This window comes from Mycteria americana, chromosome 7 (genome assembly GCF_035582795.1).
Source record: "Mycteria americana isolate JAX WOST 10 ecotype Jacksonville Zoo and Gardens chromosome 7, USCA_MyAme_1.0, whole genome shotgun sequence".
NCBI classification, from domain to species: domain Eukaryota; kingdom Metazoa; phylum Chordata; class Aves; order Ciconiiformes; family Ciconiidae; genus Mycteria; species Mycteria americana.
The window spans coordinates 24,440,595-24,457,410 of NC_134371.1; the positions used below are offsets into that span (position 1 = coordinate 24,440,595).

A 16,816-nucleotide genomic window follows, 5' to 3' on the forward strand; every position below is an offset into this window, starting at 1 on the left:
ATATTAAATGTATAGAGAAAATAATGGTTTGGTCTTAGTGATGACTGGACACATGTCAACCAAATTGTAGTAGAGGTACTGGTCTCCATCAGTTTTTTGTATCTATAGTGAAGTAGCTAGTTGTAGGCTAAAAGAAATCAAAAGCTTTAATGAAACTAATTATAGTATTTCATAATGTCCCTTTATTTTTTACCTTTAAGGGCATCTGAGCACAGTATAGCTATGTTCATCTTGTTCTCACTATGTCTGTTTCCATAGGCATTGTTTTTGAGGCACTGTCCAGGTAATTGCCATCACACACCATAATGGCAAATGGCTGGTTTCAGTATGATATGTGATATTCCAGAGTGTGAACATACGGGTGACCTTCAGCTTTACTGTGTGTGGAATCTAACGTGAGGCTGTGCCTTTGCAGGTGGTAGACATCATGAGAATGAACGTGGACAAGGTGCTAGAAAGAGACCAGAAGCTATCAGAGCTTGACAACCGGGCAGATGCATTGCAAGCAGGTGCCTCACAGTTTGAAACCAGTGCAGCCAAACTGAAGAGAAAATACTGGTGGAAAAATTGCAAGGTAAGGAATATAAATTCATGTTAAGAACCACTTCACGGCAGACATTACTTGCACTTGCATTTAATGGGACTTTGCTTGCAGCATGGCATCTCTAAGTGGTCTCTTCTTGTCAAGGGGAGAAAGAGATGGCTTGCCCTCTAGGCTTCTGGATAATAATTCAAGCAACTTTGATCTTTACCAGAACCTATTCTTTAGATAATTTCTGCATATATAAAATGTAGATACAAATTTTGATGCTTCAGTCAGTGCCTGCAGATAGGGATGGGAGAGCATTCCATGTTAATTCATGTCAGTTCCCTGTGTGAACCACAAAACCTGAACAGGTGTAGTGAATTCTAGTCAGAGAAAACAAGCTTTTTCCTTGTGGGAGATCATCAGCCTCTTGGTCTTTCTTTAGGATGGTAAACTACAAAAAAAACACTTGCTTCCACAAACCGCTGTGAGAAGTGAGGAAATGACAGTCTCTTTGCCCTCTCAAGGAGGGGCAAATGAGGATAGAGCAGGACTTTAATCAACCAGCTCTCTCCTCTGCTGTCTTCAAACTCTCATCCTTTCCCATGAGCAGAGGCAATCTCACTCTCCTTTGCTTTTTCAGGCCTCTTCCAGGATTTGTGTTTTCTGGACCCAGAAACTTCAGCTCCTCTTATTCATATAAGACCCCGTATCCTTGCTTCTTCCTACTCATGCACCACCAACACATGAACACTATGCCAAAAGTTCAGCTTCATTTCCATTTCTCTTCAGTACCATCTTTGCTGCTGATCATTCATGTCCACTCAAATAAAACCACCTGTTCCCAAAGGAGAATCCCACACATATCTCTTACCAGTCTGTTGCCTGCTTTGTCTCTTCAGTCCACAATGCTATGAAATGTAAAGCAAGGCAAAATATTCTGAGTAAACTACGTGCACAAACACTCCAGAAATAAGTGGATCTAGGTTAGAAATTCAACTGAGCAGTTCCTCTGGGCCTCTTCTAGCTGTTGCCCAGTCGCTTTGCCTGACAGTGCAGGAAGCAGGGCTTTTGGGAGCTACAGACACAGATTTTGAGTTAGGTTCACCCATGCTGACTGCAGTCACCACAGTCACCAGACCTACACTACACTAGACCTTCAAACCTACCCTCATTCTTCTTTCCTCGTTGCCCTTTCCTGCTTTACCCTGACAAGCAGAATCCCCCTGTCCTTCCTCTGGCTCCCAAACTCTGGAAGGAGGGAGAAAAATAAATAAATCTCCTGCAAGCCAATGGCTGGCTCTGTCCTGCAGACATATGTTGGGAGGAATGAAGGCCTTGATTCGACGTGTTCATATATGTTTATTTTTAGGCTTTCCATTCTCACTGGGGTAATGATGGGAATTGGACTGCAGCATCTCTGGTGGCCTCATTAGCATTCAGCAAGTCTCACATGGGGACCTCTACCCCACACAACTCGGTGCTGCAGTGCTGGTATGGTCTCTGCACAGCTGGCTCTGATGTATCTGTTCTTGTGGGAACAGACTTCTACTTTGTGATGAGCTATTTCCAGGCTAACATGCTGAAAACCGTGTTGGCTAGCATGGGCTACCTCTCTCAACAGCATGAGTACACAAAGCCAGCACAAATAGCTGCTAGGCATTAGACATCTCCAGCTGTCTCTTCCCTGACTATGGGAACGTGGTGGAAAGTGATCGCGTTACTCTGGTATAAAGTGGTACGTGGCCACATGTGAATCCAGCCACTTAAATCACCTCTCTGGAAGTTTCCTTTTTCTTTATTTTACTGCTGGAAATGGACAAGATTGGTCACTGCATCTTAGCTGATGGGCAAGCTTTGACAAGAGGCTATGTCCATTGCTGGTGGTCAGTTGTTCCTAAAATTGACACTAAATTTGGGGCCTTAACAAGTCTGTTGCAGTGAGTCTTTGCAAGAATTAAAAGTGCAAGGAATGAGCCACTAAGTAAAAGCAAAAAAACTGAGGGGTTAATGTCTTTCATGTGAAAACCTCACTTTCTCTTTTTTTTTTTCCTCATAACTTTCTTTTTACAGATGATGATCATCCTTGGTGTAGTATGCGCAGTCATTCTCATTATAATTATAAGTGAGTAATTCATTTTCTCTTTTGTTTATGATCTCAATAGCTCTGTGATGAAGTGCTGATATATTAAAAAACAAAACAAAAAATGGATATAAAATATTTAAACTGATTAATTTGTGAAATTCCCCTTCTAGTGTCATGCTGTTATAGTGAGAATTACTGCAAACTCTCTGGACACTTATATAGGTAGAATTTGTTGACATTTCAGGTATTTTACATTAGCATGTTACATAACTTTCCCTTGGATTAAAGACTCTCCCTTTTCATGTTTATATAAATTTATATGCAGTCTCAGATATCTTCCTTTCTTTACGACCAGTGCCACAGTCCTGGTGTTTTCTAGTGAGAACAGTAATGCTTGAATTTCCTCATGCCTACCAAAAGAAGGTGAAGGCCCACAGGCAAATGGGCATCTGATGAATTTTTTAAAAGCATGTAGGTGCCTAGTTCCCAGCAAATCAGCTGGAATTTGAGATGTTGGTGCTTCTGAAAATCTCTTTGCCTCTTGAATACCTAAATATTGTTAAAAGATGGCCCAAAGTCTTACTGATTTCTTGTCTCAAAAGATCATCTCATTCCACACATTTGTTATAGGAAAGATAGCGTATGAATGAATAATAGCAGTCATGCTGGTTGGGAGCCAGGGATCCTGTAATGACAGGAACTGAACATTTTATTTATGTAACCTCTGTGTTAGCAACAGCCATTATGTGACGTAACTGTAATATGGCATTAACTCCTAAAAGGGAGATTTCTTGAGTTAGACAATCCAGCTAGTAACCCAGAAGAGATTCACCAGGAGGCTAGACTGTGCATGTGAATTAATTACCAGCTCTCAAATTACATGCCTTGTATTTGGCATGTTTCCATTTTCCTCTGTTGCTTCTGGAAAGAAGGCTTAGAGAATCACCTGTAAACATGACTAAATGGATTGAGATACATGTGGCAGTTTATTAGTCTTACAAATGCTGGCACCAGGGTGACCCGAATAATTCTAGGGTTTCGTAACACTGATACAGCAAGAATGGGAAATGGCTAGATATTAATTAACTATATTAACTGGGTACTCAAGGCAACTGGCTTTGAGGGAAAGATGGGCCTTTGTTCTGTAGTCTAATGCAGCAACCTGGGAAGACAGATGTGCAGCCATTGAATTGATTGCTGTGTATATATGCATCATTGAGCATTATGTGTGTCTTAACAAGAAAGTAAAAAGCAGACAAGATAGCTCATTATTCCTCCTTGGAACTTAAGCCTGAAATTATGTATAAGTAATAACATTGTTTGCCCCCTGGTTTTAAATGTTGGATGCCTGTCCTGGTAAGTTTAGAAACAGAAATAGCAGGTTTGACATGGCTTAGGTTGGGTTTAGGATATTTAATCACAAACTTGAGTGTCATATCATCAAACTCAGGTCAATGGCTCACCATAGTGAGATCTAGCGCAAATTTGGTGAGATTTAAATGTATTTAAGCTCTGGATCTTAAATTATTTTTTCAGTCTATTTGGTCCTTCTGTAGTAGTGCCTAAAGGTCACAGCTTCAGGAAGGACCCTGTGTATTGAACTCAAGGATGTATTTATTTACAGTAGCTCTCAAGTATATGGTTAAATCCTGTTGACATCAAGCGTCCAAGTGCTGCCACAGACAAGGCCTGCATGGCTTCTCCAGTCACTGATTTGAATGGGAACAAGATCATTCCCTCCATGCAGGGCTGGCTATAGATGCAGATAAATTGGGTAGTTCCTCACAGCAATAAGCTACCATGGCTGGTGAAATGGCCCAGGCCAGGATTTCTACCAACCTGGTAGTGGGGCCCTGGAAAAGCAGGCTGGCTTCCTGCTGAAGGAAGAGTTACAACTTGCGGGACTGCAGGCGTTGCTGGAGCCTGGGGATGGCGGCTAACATCACCATCAGTCCTTCCCCCTTCTATCTTTTGAGCTGCAGTCTCCCCTGCTTTCCACTCCAGTTCCTCCTCCAAACTCCTTCTGACATGGGCGGAGCAGCCCCGTTCCAGCCAGGAAGGCATGCTGCGTGCAAGACATGCCATGCTCTTTCAGCAAAGGTGTGCTGACTGTGTTTGCCAGGAATCCTCTGACAGCACGCACTTCTGTGAGATAAAGCGCAACAGTAACTCTGTAATAACTGTTGGTTTATGTTTTTTTTTTTTTTCCCTTCTGCTTCCTTTCCCAGTTTATTTCTCCACTTGAAAAAGCGAAGAAGGAAGACTTGGCACAACTTTGTTCATATCAACCAACGATATCAGTGTTCCTTTGTTGAACTCCGCTTTTTAATTCCCAGTGTCTAGGGATTTTTGCTTGTAATAACCCATAAGCATTCAGTGTGGTGTGTTTTGGAATTCTGTTGTTTCCACAAGAAACTACCAGCTAAATACTGCCAAGTAGTTCCATACACTGTCTTATCACTGTGTCTTAAAATGTGTACGCACTGACCTTCAGAAACTGTAGTATACGAAAAGCATCCTAAACATCTCAGAATCCGAGAATGCAGCTATGGGGAAGCTCCTGCTTAAAGGGACACTGTCAGGTGGATTGGACCCAAACCTAAGGTTGCAGCAAACGTTAGGGCCAAAATTCTCAATCTGAGCACCTGAAGTTGGATGGCAAAATCCACTATCAGATGTAACTTTTTGAGGTAGTGAGTATCTGCTGTTCCCATTGAAGAGAGTGGTACCTACAAGTATTCATGTAAGACATCTTATTTCAACTTAGCCAACCAAACACAGATTTTTTGAGATTAGTTTTAGTATCCAAGTCTAAAAACATTGCCTGCAAAAGATAAATAGGACTGGATTATCATCTTTTATGGATTTAAATTTTTCCTTATGAGGTGTTCTGTACAACCAGGATGGCCTCAATATGAAAGCCAGAAAGAAAACTCTTTGACAACCAAAAAAGCATTAGCTAGCACAATCTTGAAACAGCCCAGTGAAACACAAAAATTATAATACAATCATCATAAATGACCGAGATACAGACTCTTGCTAAACACTCAAGGCACTGTTTGTCAGACTTCATGGGACTCTCTTGAATGTCAATCCGCAATACTTACAGCCCTAACTTTGGTCATGTCTGTGGCTTCCCAGTACAATTGTAGGAAGCTACCTCTGCACCATTTGCAGAAATGGTCCCCGCTGTGAGGACCATTCAAAAATCAGGAAGAAGAAGGTATGGGTAAATAGAGGGATCAGTGGAGAGAGGCCAAGAAAGGGAAGGGTGCCTAGCAAAGCTTTCCTGGAGAAGAGGAAGGCAGAGAATCACTGTTCCAAAGTGGTGGTGTTAATAGGCTTTTTAAAAATTTAATCTGTGTGTGTGTATAGTTCATAAACGATAGTGTTGTCTTTGTAAAGTGCTCAGCTGAGATATTTTTCATACTCAATTAGTTTAAGCTAACGTTTGGTGTAATTAAAAGAAATTATATATTGCAGTTTGAGAGAAGTTCTTGTATGCTGTTGTTGTAGGGTTTCTCCCAAATGTTGAATTCCTTGTCTTTTCTTTTTTAAACACTGAATAGTTTAATCATAGTTAACCAAACTAAAAATGAATTATCAAATTTTGAGCCAGGAAGTTCTGAAAGGGTCTTTTTAGGATAACTCCATCAGAATTTCTAAGAAGAATTTGTAGAATTTAAAAAAAAAATATTTTTTTGGTCCACAATTGAATTAGGGCATAGAAATGGTGATAATAGTAGTGTAAATATTCCCACTGTGGAGCATCTCTCTTGTCATGGTCTCAGATTAAAAAAACAGAGACCCAGACCTGTTCATTGCAGTGGATGTATATACAAATTGTGCTTAAGTAGAATTTTGCAGAAAGAATAAGCAATGATCAGTTGAAAGGTTCCAGTTGCATTTTTTTCCCTATATATTATTACTTCATATTCACATGTATTGTTTCATATCATTAAGTAGTAAATGGCCACAGTCTTAATGCAACTTAACTTTCAAAGTTTCTAATATTCTACTGGACTCCCTGGTATGCCCTGTTCACTTCAGTCCTTCAGCTGAGTGAGTACATAAACAATTCTAAAATCCTCATGGGCCAGACAGAAAACTCTGCTGTCACGAAGGGCCTGACTCCATGAGGTGCCACAACTGAATGCTATGTACAATTGAGCCTTTGCTGGAAAAGGAATAAGCCGTCCAACTTCAGGACCCTTTTCAAACTACTAAGATATTTGGCTAGCTGATATGAAAGAATTAATCTCCTAAGAATGAGAACCTGCCACCCATACCCATGTTGAGCATGGCTTGGTCCTCACAGGGCTTCTCTACAGGAATGCTGAAAGGACTCATTAGATAAAGATAGCTTTCACTGGAGATAATACAATCAGTAAGGTTATATGCTGATACAGATCCTTAACGTAGATGGTGCTTTCTCCTATTAGTGTCAAAACCGACTACTTAGCTGATACGGCTGCAAATACATATCAAAGAGTTTGAATCCTCTAGCTACAAAGATGCAAAGTTTCCAAATGAAACTGTAATGAAACTGCTATAAGGATGCAAAGCTTACAGCCTCCTAGCTAACGTATCTCAAGAAAGTTAATAATCAAAGTGGGAGCTTTAGGGGAGAGTGGAGAAGAGAAACTGCTGGTTGTGGAATGTGTACTCATTCTCCCTCAAAACAGTAACTAATGGGGATGACTGCTAAATGTTGGTGAGAATTTGCAAGGAAGAGTTTAGTCAAGAAACCTGGCCTCTAGTGCATTGTAAAATGTTTGTGAAGAGACAATTTCCTCCTGTGTGCTAATGAAGTATGCTAAATTAATGTGTTTAACTCTTTTAAGTTGTTTGCATATAGTGTGCTCTTGAATGCTCAATGTTTGCTAGTTGTGCTGTGCTGGTTGGTTGCTATTGGTAAAATAAGCCATGTAACATTTCTAATTCAGCCCAGGAAGCATGAACAAGTACATCCTTCCCTTATGCACAGACCCAGAGTCAAACTGCTCCTGCAGAGGGTTAATTCTTCTGCAAGGAGAATATGGTAATATAGGATTGTTCAGGGTCATAGATTGTGCAACACCATCACGTATACATAGACTGGTACAGAGGACAATCTATATAAACACAGTTGGAGATCTTATTTGTGTTGAAGCCAGGATTGATTGCTTTCTACTCACTGCCTCTACATTTAAAATGTCCATGCAGTTACCACTGCCTACTTGTAATAGTAAATTTCCCATGAAAAGGTTAACTCATTCTTGTTTAGTGAGCACTGATCAGAATTTCAATTACTGAACAGAATTTCAACTACTACTCTTCATCATTAACAACTGCCCAGGCTTTCACTTTGGGCTGGTAAAAAGGCACAAAAGGGCTTCCTTTTACCTACTCCCCAGCAAACCCTCAGGGGACTGCAAGGCTGATTGCTTTCTGACTGCCATCTTGGGGACTGAACTGAAGACTTCTCTGTCTGGAAGCAAGGTTTTTGATAGCTTTAGCCAGAGTTAGACATTGTTTGAGTTGCATATTCTATCCTTATAGGAAGCACTTCCTCTTCCTCTGATTTCTGGGCTACAGCTGTACAGCTAGGATGCTGATATGCCATGATATGGCATTCAGAAACAGCATAGCTGAAATGGGATGGTTAGAAGTTGGTCTGTGCTTGTACCACAGCTGCTGTTTGGCTTGCCAATGAGTGCACATCAGCTTCTGAGGTTGAAGAAGTGTTATTTTGCATCCACTATCCACAGGCTAGTAAGGCCCTGCTTGGGCATTACACTTTCTTCCTTCTAATTTAGCTCACCTTGCAATAACATAAATGTGGCTTTAAACCTAAAAATATTGGTACACAGAACTTGCAGGAGCAAGTAGCGTGGAAGTCCAAACGGGGCACTTGACCTGATTTTCACTTGACAACATTATGTAACAGCACAGTCAATCCAACATAGTCCAACATAATCCCATATTATTAGAAGGAGGAGGGGAGAATCTGATAAAGATTCTGAAAGTAACCTAGGGTCTGTAAAACAAGAAGTGATTTAGAAATGTAGTCAGTTTGATTTTCAAAGCTGGCACTTTAATTCTATTGGAACCTGCATGAGGTTAGCCCCAGGAACAGTTCAGGCAAGTAAAATACTTGGCTTTTTTCTTTATAAGTAGTGATCTGCAATAAGTGACTTAAACACTCACAGTGACGGAAGAACAGGACAGTATTAACTGTGCAAGGAATTAATTAGAACAGCCACAATCTGCTATGTTTTAGTCTGGGTAGCAAGACCTTTTAAAATTCTCCTCTTTCTGTGTCTCATTTCTGTCACTGCTCCTCTGACAGGGCTTCACATAACTTTATGAACAAGTAGCAGCTGAGCTGAGCTGCTACTTGTCTGAATACAATGGATTTTAGCTCTTAAGAGCAAGTTCATGACTTGACATCTTTGTTAGAGCATACCTGTAAAATGGTGATGTTTGCTTCTCAGAAGTGCATCTACCATGGGAGACTCAACCTTCAGGAACTCTTAGAAGCTCAGATGTTACTCAACTCTTTTTCATGCTTTTACAGAGTGAGTTTTTCTCTATTCCATGGGAGGTTATCCACCAATCTATTATTTTTTTATGACAGCGCCTTGATCGCACACGTTGGTGCTAGACCTTCGCAAAGAAACTAGAGAGCACTTGGGTGTGATCCAGGATTTAGATCTCAACCCTGCTTCTCCTGCCCTTTAAACAGGGAAGAGGTCTAAACCAGTAGCCATATAAGGCATTGGGCTCGCTCCCAAGGTACACAGTGAGTATTGGAGAAAGGCCTGGAAGAGACCAAAGTCTCTTTGGTGTGGATTCATGTCCTGACCTGAACTTTAGACCCCTATCAGATTGTAACCTTTGGGCCCCCTGTGTAGTTAGAAGAGTGAGATGCTCTTCCAGCTAGTTCTTCCTCTCACCTGATTTAGGTCCCTCTTGCTAGACAAGATACATTTGAGCATGTGTTTCTTCATGCAAGAGAAAGCACAAGCACTCTCAAATTACCTTCTTTAAAAGCAAAACCAAAAAGGCTGTAGAATGTAGTTTGAAAAAAATGAATTGTATCTAGAGAAATGATTGGCTGAAGATTTCTCAGATGGTGACACTATTTACAGGAAGGATACTAGATTGGGATGTATGAAACAATCAAACCAGAACCTCACATCAATTGTTCTTTCTTCATCTGGTCTCCTTCAGAAACACTTCTCTATTCTACTTCAAGAAAGGATTTTGTCTTCCTCTTCTGCTAATTTCCCTTCCTTATTTCATTAATGTATGTCTCCATTGATGTGCTTGGTAGCTTTTTTTCTCCATTGAGAACCAGAAGACTGTCTGCCTTTAAACACATGCATAAAAAGAGATCTGAGCCACCCAAGGAGTTTACCTTTCTTCCTGATTCACTGACATTAAAAAGCTACATCTTACAATAAAGCAGAAAAACTGTGGCAGTCCGGTTACATGCAGTTTTGGTGGAGTAAACACTTGATTATTCAACAATGAGTCATTTCTGCAGTAACCTCATTCTGTCATGACTGTATCACATCTGCTAACTCTCCAAAGCAAAAATCATAACCTGTACTGGTTTAAAACATGAATACAGCCTCGTGGTTCATATGTAACACTCTAGTCAACCAAAGAAGCCATGTGCTATAAGTTTAAAAGGGCAAAGTACTTGTTCTCAAAGAGAAAATATCATGGAGAACAACAAAGATAATTATGAAAAAAGCTTCTCCATTCTTTAGCTCTTCTCACAGTGTCTGGCTTCTCCATTATTCTTCAAGTCTCTCTTCGTTCTCTTTAGAAAGCCTTTGTGTTTTCGGAGTGTAGTGTATTTGAAACACAGCATGTTGGGGCTAGGGTTGTTCTGCTGCCCTCTGAGTTGACTCCCTGCCTTCTGCCGTATTGTTATTGTTGACCTCAATCAGAGCTGAGGCATGTCTGAGTGGAGCAGAACCTCCTCCCCATAATGCTCTGCTGTCCTCAAACCAGCCTCCACTGATGGGACGAGAACACTGGAGGCAGAATATGGCTTCTGGATCTTAATTTGGTTCAAAATGATGTGATACAGAAGAAGGCTCCTGACTGCTAGACAACAGCGTTTTTGCTACACTACTTTAATTGTAACACTGGAATTTTAATTAAATGTATTTAACATTTCTTCTAACAGTAATTTCATCAATTTTGATGGAGAAGAGAGGAAACAGCAAATAAGGATAGTGTGATAATGACAAGATAGTAAATTGGGAAACAGTTTAAGTGAAATATAGCCAACATTCAGTAAACTCTGTTTTGTAAGTGGCTATAGCTAAGAGCACCTTTCATATGTTAAAACTAAGCAGTGCTAGTCTATTGAAGTGCATGTGGACTACTGCTTAAAATTAACTATGACCAATGGTAGTTGAATTTACTTCCTTTCACTTTTTTCTTGAAAACACAGGAGATATATGCAGGAAGGATGACCTAGTAATTTTTGCAGGAAGGATGACCTAGTAATTTTTGCAGAAAGAGCCATTTGGGATTTACTATCCAAAGACATGCTTCTGTTAGCTGCAGAAGTGGTCGAGGACTTCAGTCAAATAAGGGCTCCAGAGTGCTTGGTGCAGTAAAGATACATACTGAATGCCCACTTTGTTGTATAGCACTTCAGTCTGCCAGTAATGAAATCTTTTTGACACAGCATGATTATTTTGGTTACCCTTGTTCCACTCCAGTATCTATGCTTGTCCACCAATAAATGGTCTAAGGAGAGGATGGAAAATCACTTTGCTGAATCCATTACATTCCTGTCATGTATATGTGAACACGTGGTGGTGGTCTGAGCTTTTGTAATGAAAAGAGTTTAAAAGAATTAAGAGGTCCAATATTTTAATCTATCCTTTGAAATTAGTTTCTCCCCCTGATAAGCTGCAGGTTTGTTTAAAGTAAGAGTAAATAATGGCAGCTGCTGTTGTTTTCTTTGTAAGAGCAATGTTTGAGATAGTGCATATAATGGAGACACAAATTCATAGATGCACAATGCATAATTGTTTTCGGAAGTTCAGCTATTAATATTTATAGTATTGACCTGAAAGGTTGCAACAATTTCTCCATTAGTCATGGTAGTGTTGGCTGGACCTGAAAGTGGCTACCATGCCACTAGCAAGCAACAGTGTACTAAATAATGCAAGTTCAGCCTTTCATGAAACTTAAAGGGAAAAAAGATTCTGAATAAAAGTAGAAATGTATAGTAAAGACTATGGGTATACAGATTAACCATTACTTATTTAAGTATTATTTATCTATTATTTAAGCGATTAGCAGCTATACAAATAGTCAAATAATTAGCTTCCAAAGCCTATTTATTGATGAAAGAATATTTTTTCTCATTAGAATTGTGAAGGTCAATCTATGTTCCATTTGCTTTTTCCCCAGATTGGAAATAAAATAAAATGCTAATGTAGCTAAGACACAGTCACAGGTCTGCACAATAAAATGTTACTGATAGCCCACTACTTGTCATGAAAAACATCATTACTTTGTCTTGTAAATGAAAAGTCCTCCCTCCCCCAACCACATACGTGGTAAAATATTAGTCACATTATGTGTATCAGCACCACTGAAAGATTAGAAATTAGTACCTCCTACTCAGGAGCGGGGCTTAAAAACATCCTTTGTCTGTTGCAAAAATACATTTTGAGGGGGAAACACCAACTGTTGTAGAGGTTACATTTCTATTTGACAACTCCTATTCTTTTTTCCTCCCCCTTTCCGAAAGAAGTGCTTATATACGTAGACAAGCACTTGCCATTTGGGTGATATGTTCTCTTTCCAAGTATGAAACAGATGAAACATAGCCAGTAGCTACTGTGAGCAACCTTTAGTTCGTTTTGCAGCATAAAAAGTTCTTTTAGTGGCAATATATGAACTCTTATTATAAACTTGTTTTAGTCATTGCAGGAAATGAGTTTGTAGCCAGGTAATTAACATTTTCCTTAATGACTTATGCGTGAGTCTTAACACAGAAAAGCAGCCTCTGGAGGTGCTATCTAATAAATTCAGCACTATAGACTTAAAATGGACAGATGGTTGAGTATTTCACACTCTCCGGCCCAGAGTGAAGAGCAAAGCATGCCCTGTTCTGGAAGCGAGTTCAACATGTGCTTAAGCATATAGAGAATTTCCATTCTCTGTTTAAGACAACAAAAAAACCTCACTTGTCCTTACTAAATCCAGGCCTGATATGGAATCCGTCCCATGTTCTAATTCAGGAGAGGAAAAGCCTTTCCTTTGAATGGTAGAAAAATTAGGTTGGAAAGGACCCCTGGGGTTTATCTAGTCCAATCTCCTGCTCGAAGCAGGGCCACCTTTGAGGTTGGATCAGGTTGCACAGGGTTAGTCTTGATGAGTTTTGAAAATCTCCAAGGCTGATGATTCCACAGCGATTTCTGCCATTGGATATATTCTCTGCCCTACAGAGATATTCTATATTCCTATATTCTATATTCTATTATTCCTATTCCTATATAGGAATAGGAATTCCTAATTCCTATATAGGAATTATAGATATTCTATAATTCCTATATTCTCTGCCATTGGATATATTCTCTGCCCCCAAGGTTGATAAAAGTGCAGTATGCACCTTCGTAAGTGTATGTGGTTAATGTTTTTGCCTGTGCACTGATCTGATTAGAGTCAAATTCAGATCTAGTGGGAGTAAGTGCAACCCCCATTTTTCAAAGAGCTTCCACTGACATCAAGAACTTTTCTTTCTTCCTCATACACATTGGACTAAGCCAGATCTGGTCATGCTAAGGATATCAGTGCATTCTCTCCCCTCTGTGTATGTGAAGCCTGCTCCTCTGGCACCGGAGCTGAGGATAGGCATAGGATCGGATTCAGGACATCTGGTGAAGTCTAGTTCTGTACTGTCTGAGGTCAGTGACAAAACCTTGATTGGCTACTAAGTTACTAGACTGGCACCAAAGAAAGAAGAGGATTTACTGAGATTACTATTTCTCCTTACAAGTCACCTTAGCAATGCCACCTGTCTTTCAAATGCTGCTGGAATGGCAATGCAAAACAAAAACCTGTCTTCTACCTCTTTCCTTTTAATTCTTCAAGCTTTACTTCTTCTAACAGGAATAACCAGAAATAAGTTTTCAGTTGTGCTTTTAAAAACTAAACTCCAGACCAAATCATTAATTGCATCCTTTTAAAGGCCACTTTAAAGCTTGTAGTAACGCACTCAAAAAGGATCTGAAAGTCTGTGCTGAGAACAGCATCTCTCACCTCATAGACTCAGCTGTACTGAGCAAGAAATTGTGATTTGTGCCTCTACAGAAAACATTCCATTTGCATCTTATTAGAGCTACCTGGGGAGGAAAAATAATGTTGTGGAGACCAGGCAATTTCTTAAAGTGCTTTACCCTGGAGGTCAGTGGAATTCCATTTATAAATGATGACTGCATGCATTTCGATGCTAAAATTGTGATGACTTACAAAGTTAGATATTACTGTATTTTTCTGTGGACAGTGATTTTTTTTTGAAGTGGTGAACATATTTTCCAAGAATATTGTAGACATTTGTAACATGTATGTTTGTGCCAATAAATCTTGTTTTAAGAAGTTGCTTTTTGTGTCATTTCTGTTCCCAAGACACACAGTTTAAGGACAGTTAAGCAGCTTCAGCTTTCATTCCCTCTCTGTGTTAAGTGCTAAAGACTTCTGGAAATTAGGATTTTCTAATTCACACTGAGTTTTTATACATTTGGTCTAACAGAAAAGAACCACTTCTGTTGTATAAACAATAATGAACTCTGTCCAAAAAGGGGGAGGGGAGGCAGTGGTACAACCATTAAAGAATTGTGAAGAGCAACAGATGGGAGAATGCGTTTAGTGCATTTGACCTTATTCTTTCTTAATGGTAACATATGTTTCCTTTTAATAGGGCACAGTTAACTCAGGAAACTCATTGCCACTAGATACTGTTAGTTCACAGATTTGGTGTACTTTGGACACATTTTTTAAATGAAGAAAGAAGGATTCTCTGTGAGAGGGATACAGACTCTTGCAGGGTCATCTTCTGCCTTAACTTGAAACAGCTGATGCTGGCCACTAGTGTGATGGCTTAATGAGACTGGTAACTGTTGCCATCATTATTCCTAATGAGTAATTAAGCTCTTTGAAGGGACAAGAGTTGGAAGCTGCTTTTCTCCCCCTCCTGGGGGGGAGAAAATATATTTTTTCCCCTACATTTTAAAATATATAAGCATCACAGTAACTCCTGGGTAGCTTGGCACCTTCATGCGTATGGGGCGTTATTCAACAGCTCTTCTGCTTTTGTTGCAAATCAACTCAGGGTACTCAGGACACACCAAAACCAGGTAATGTCAAGATACCTTCTTGTATGACAGTGCTTTATTAGTAAAACTATAGATTTTTTCCTTGGGAACTCTTAGCATATCTGGCAATAAATTGGGGGCACTTTGAGTCTATAAGGCGGAGCTGGGAAAAATCAATCATTGATTTCATACTGTGCCTATTCTGGTCTATGTAAAATAGCAAATAAGGACTAAGTGAGAGGGTGAATTAGGTTGATTGGTGCATATGAATGTGATATTGAAGAACACAGGACACTGAGCAAAGCCAAAATGAGGCTGATGCTAATAATTAAGAAAGCACAATGGGCTAATACTCCATTAGCACTCTTATAGTCAGGTAGCTCAGTTTTGTTGAAACAAAATGTCTCAATTTCTGACTTTTGAGCTTACAAAGAATTCTAGCAAATGATAAAACCAAGTGAAAATGAAATTATGTGTAATATAATGGACAGATTAAGGTGCATGTGACAGAATCAGTAAGATTATATGAAAAATCTAATGTATTTTTGCATGCTGTTCAGATAGCAGATTTGCATAATTCATGGAAGTTCAGGGAACAAAAGGAAGGACTGCTTCTTAGGGGTTACTAAGTTATGTGGGATGAAGAGCTCTGGGACTTGCATATGCTTTGGAAAGTCAATAGAAGATAGTTCACAGACAAAACAAACCTTGAAGTGACTGTCTATATACTTTGTGAGCTGAAGTACACAGAGGTAAGTGAATGAGTAAGATGCTTTTAAGTGCTCCTGACTGATCTAAAATTTAAAAAAAAATCTGTCACATGACTAAAAATGGTCAGAACTGCAATCTGAGAAGAAAAGCAGGTAATCTTGAGACTGCTAGAGCTCTATATGAGAGAGAGCTAGGCAGTAATGATTACTATTATAAAACCAAACCATCTTTTTTTGCTTTCCCAGGTGCTTAAAATCTGGGGGAACCACCACCTGTGATTTGGGCAGCTATCATGAAAAGCTCTTACCATGATGTGACAGACACATTAAATACATTTTACTATGGGAATTTCCTAGTACCAAATGCACTGAGTTATTACACTTTTAAGGCAGTTTTTAGAATGATTCTACAGAAATAACACCCTTGCCTTCTCCCTTAGCATCTGAACAGTCTAATTATAATTTAACAGCTGTTAGCTGAACTGCTTTATGACGGCAAGTAAGCCTGGCTTTTCTACCTTCTGTTGGCCATAATGCAGCTTTACTCTGTTGAATGTAGTCAGTGGATTTGATAATTAAACTTCTAGTGCTTATATAATAACTGGCAGGTTGTTCTTTTTACTAGAAGATGTACCATACAGCATTATGTTATTTACATATTCTCTGGGTTAACCTAGAAAACACCTGCTCCATAGTCCAGCTTCACCAGGAGCCTGGAAAGACTTCCCAATACATGCCCAGTGCATGCCTCTGATATAATCTGTAGTAAACCATAACAACAGTGCACACTGAAAGAGCTGGATAGATAAGGGTGTCACCAGCATCATATAGCCCTGCACCAGTCCAGGCTTTGTTAAACTTCCTAATGACCCAAGAAAGCTACAGAGGAGAGAAACCCAAAAATTCTCCCTAGTCCATGTCAAATGACCAGGGGGGAGGGGAGGAGTTCCTTTTCTCAGCTCAGAATCCAGTGAGTGAGTTTAACTGTGAACAGAACGCAGAAAGCAAGCATCTGAAACTGTAATGCCACAAGGAACACTGGGGTTAATAGTGTTTGAGGAGCTGGGACAGTAAACCAGTTTTATACAGCTTTCTAGACAAAGGAAGCCGTGAAATATGGAGTTATTACAGTGTACATATTGTACCGGCAAAGAAC

At 39.7% G+C, this 16,816-nt stretch overlaps 1 protein-coding gene across 2 annotated transcripts in view; it reads left to right on the plus strand.

The window, feature by feature from the left end:
* LOC142412350 (vesicle-associated membrane protein 2-like) overlaps positions 1–5,057 on the plus strand; it is a 45,197-nt gene extending 40,140 nt beyond the window's left edge. The window contains exons 3-5 of one of the 2 annotated variants that reach the window (XM_075507407.1): positions 416–574; positions 2,600–2,651; positions 4,841–5,057. In XM_075507407.1, coding sequence (XP_075363522.1) covers positions 416–574; positions 2,600–2,651; positions 4,841–4,857 — 228 coding nt within the window. In that variant the 3' untranslated portion in view covers positions 4,858–5,057. Of the gene's footprint in view, positions 1–415; positions 575–1,169; positions 1,741–2,599; positions 2,652–4,840 lie in introns of those variants that run through there. The other variant, XM_075507408.1, reaches the window with a different exon arrangement.
* The last annotated feature ends 11,759 nt before the right edge of the window (positions 5,058–16,816 follow it).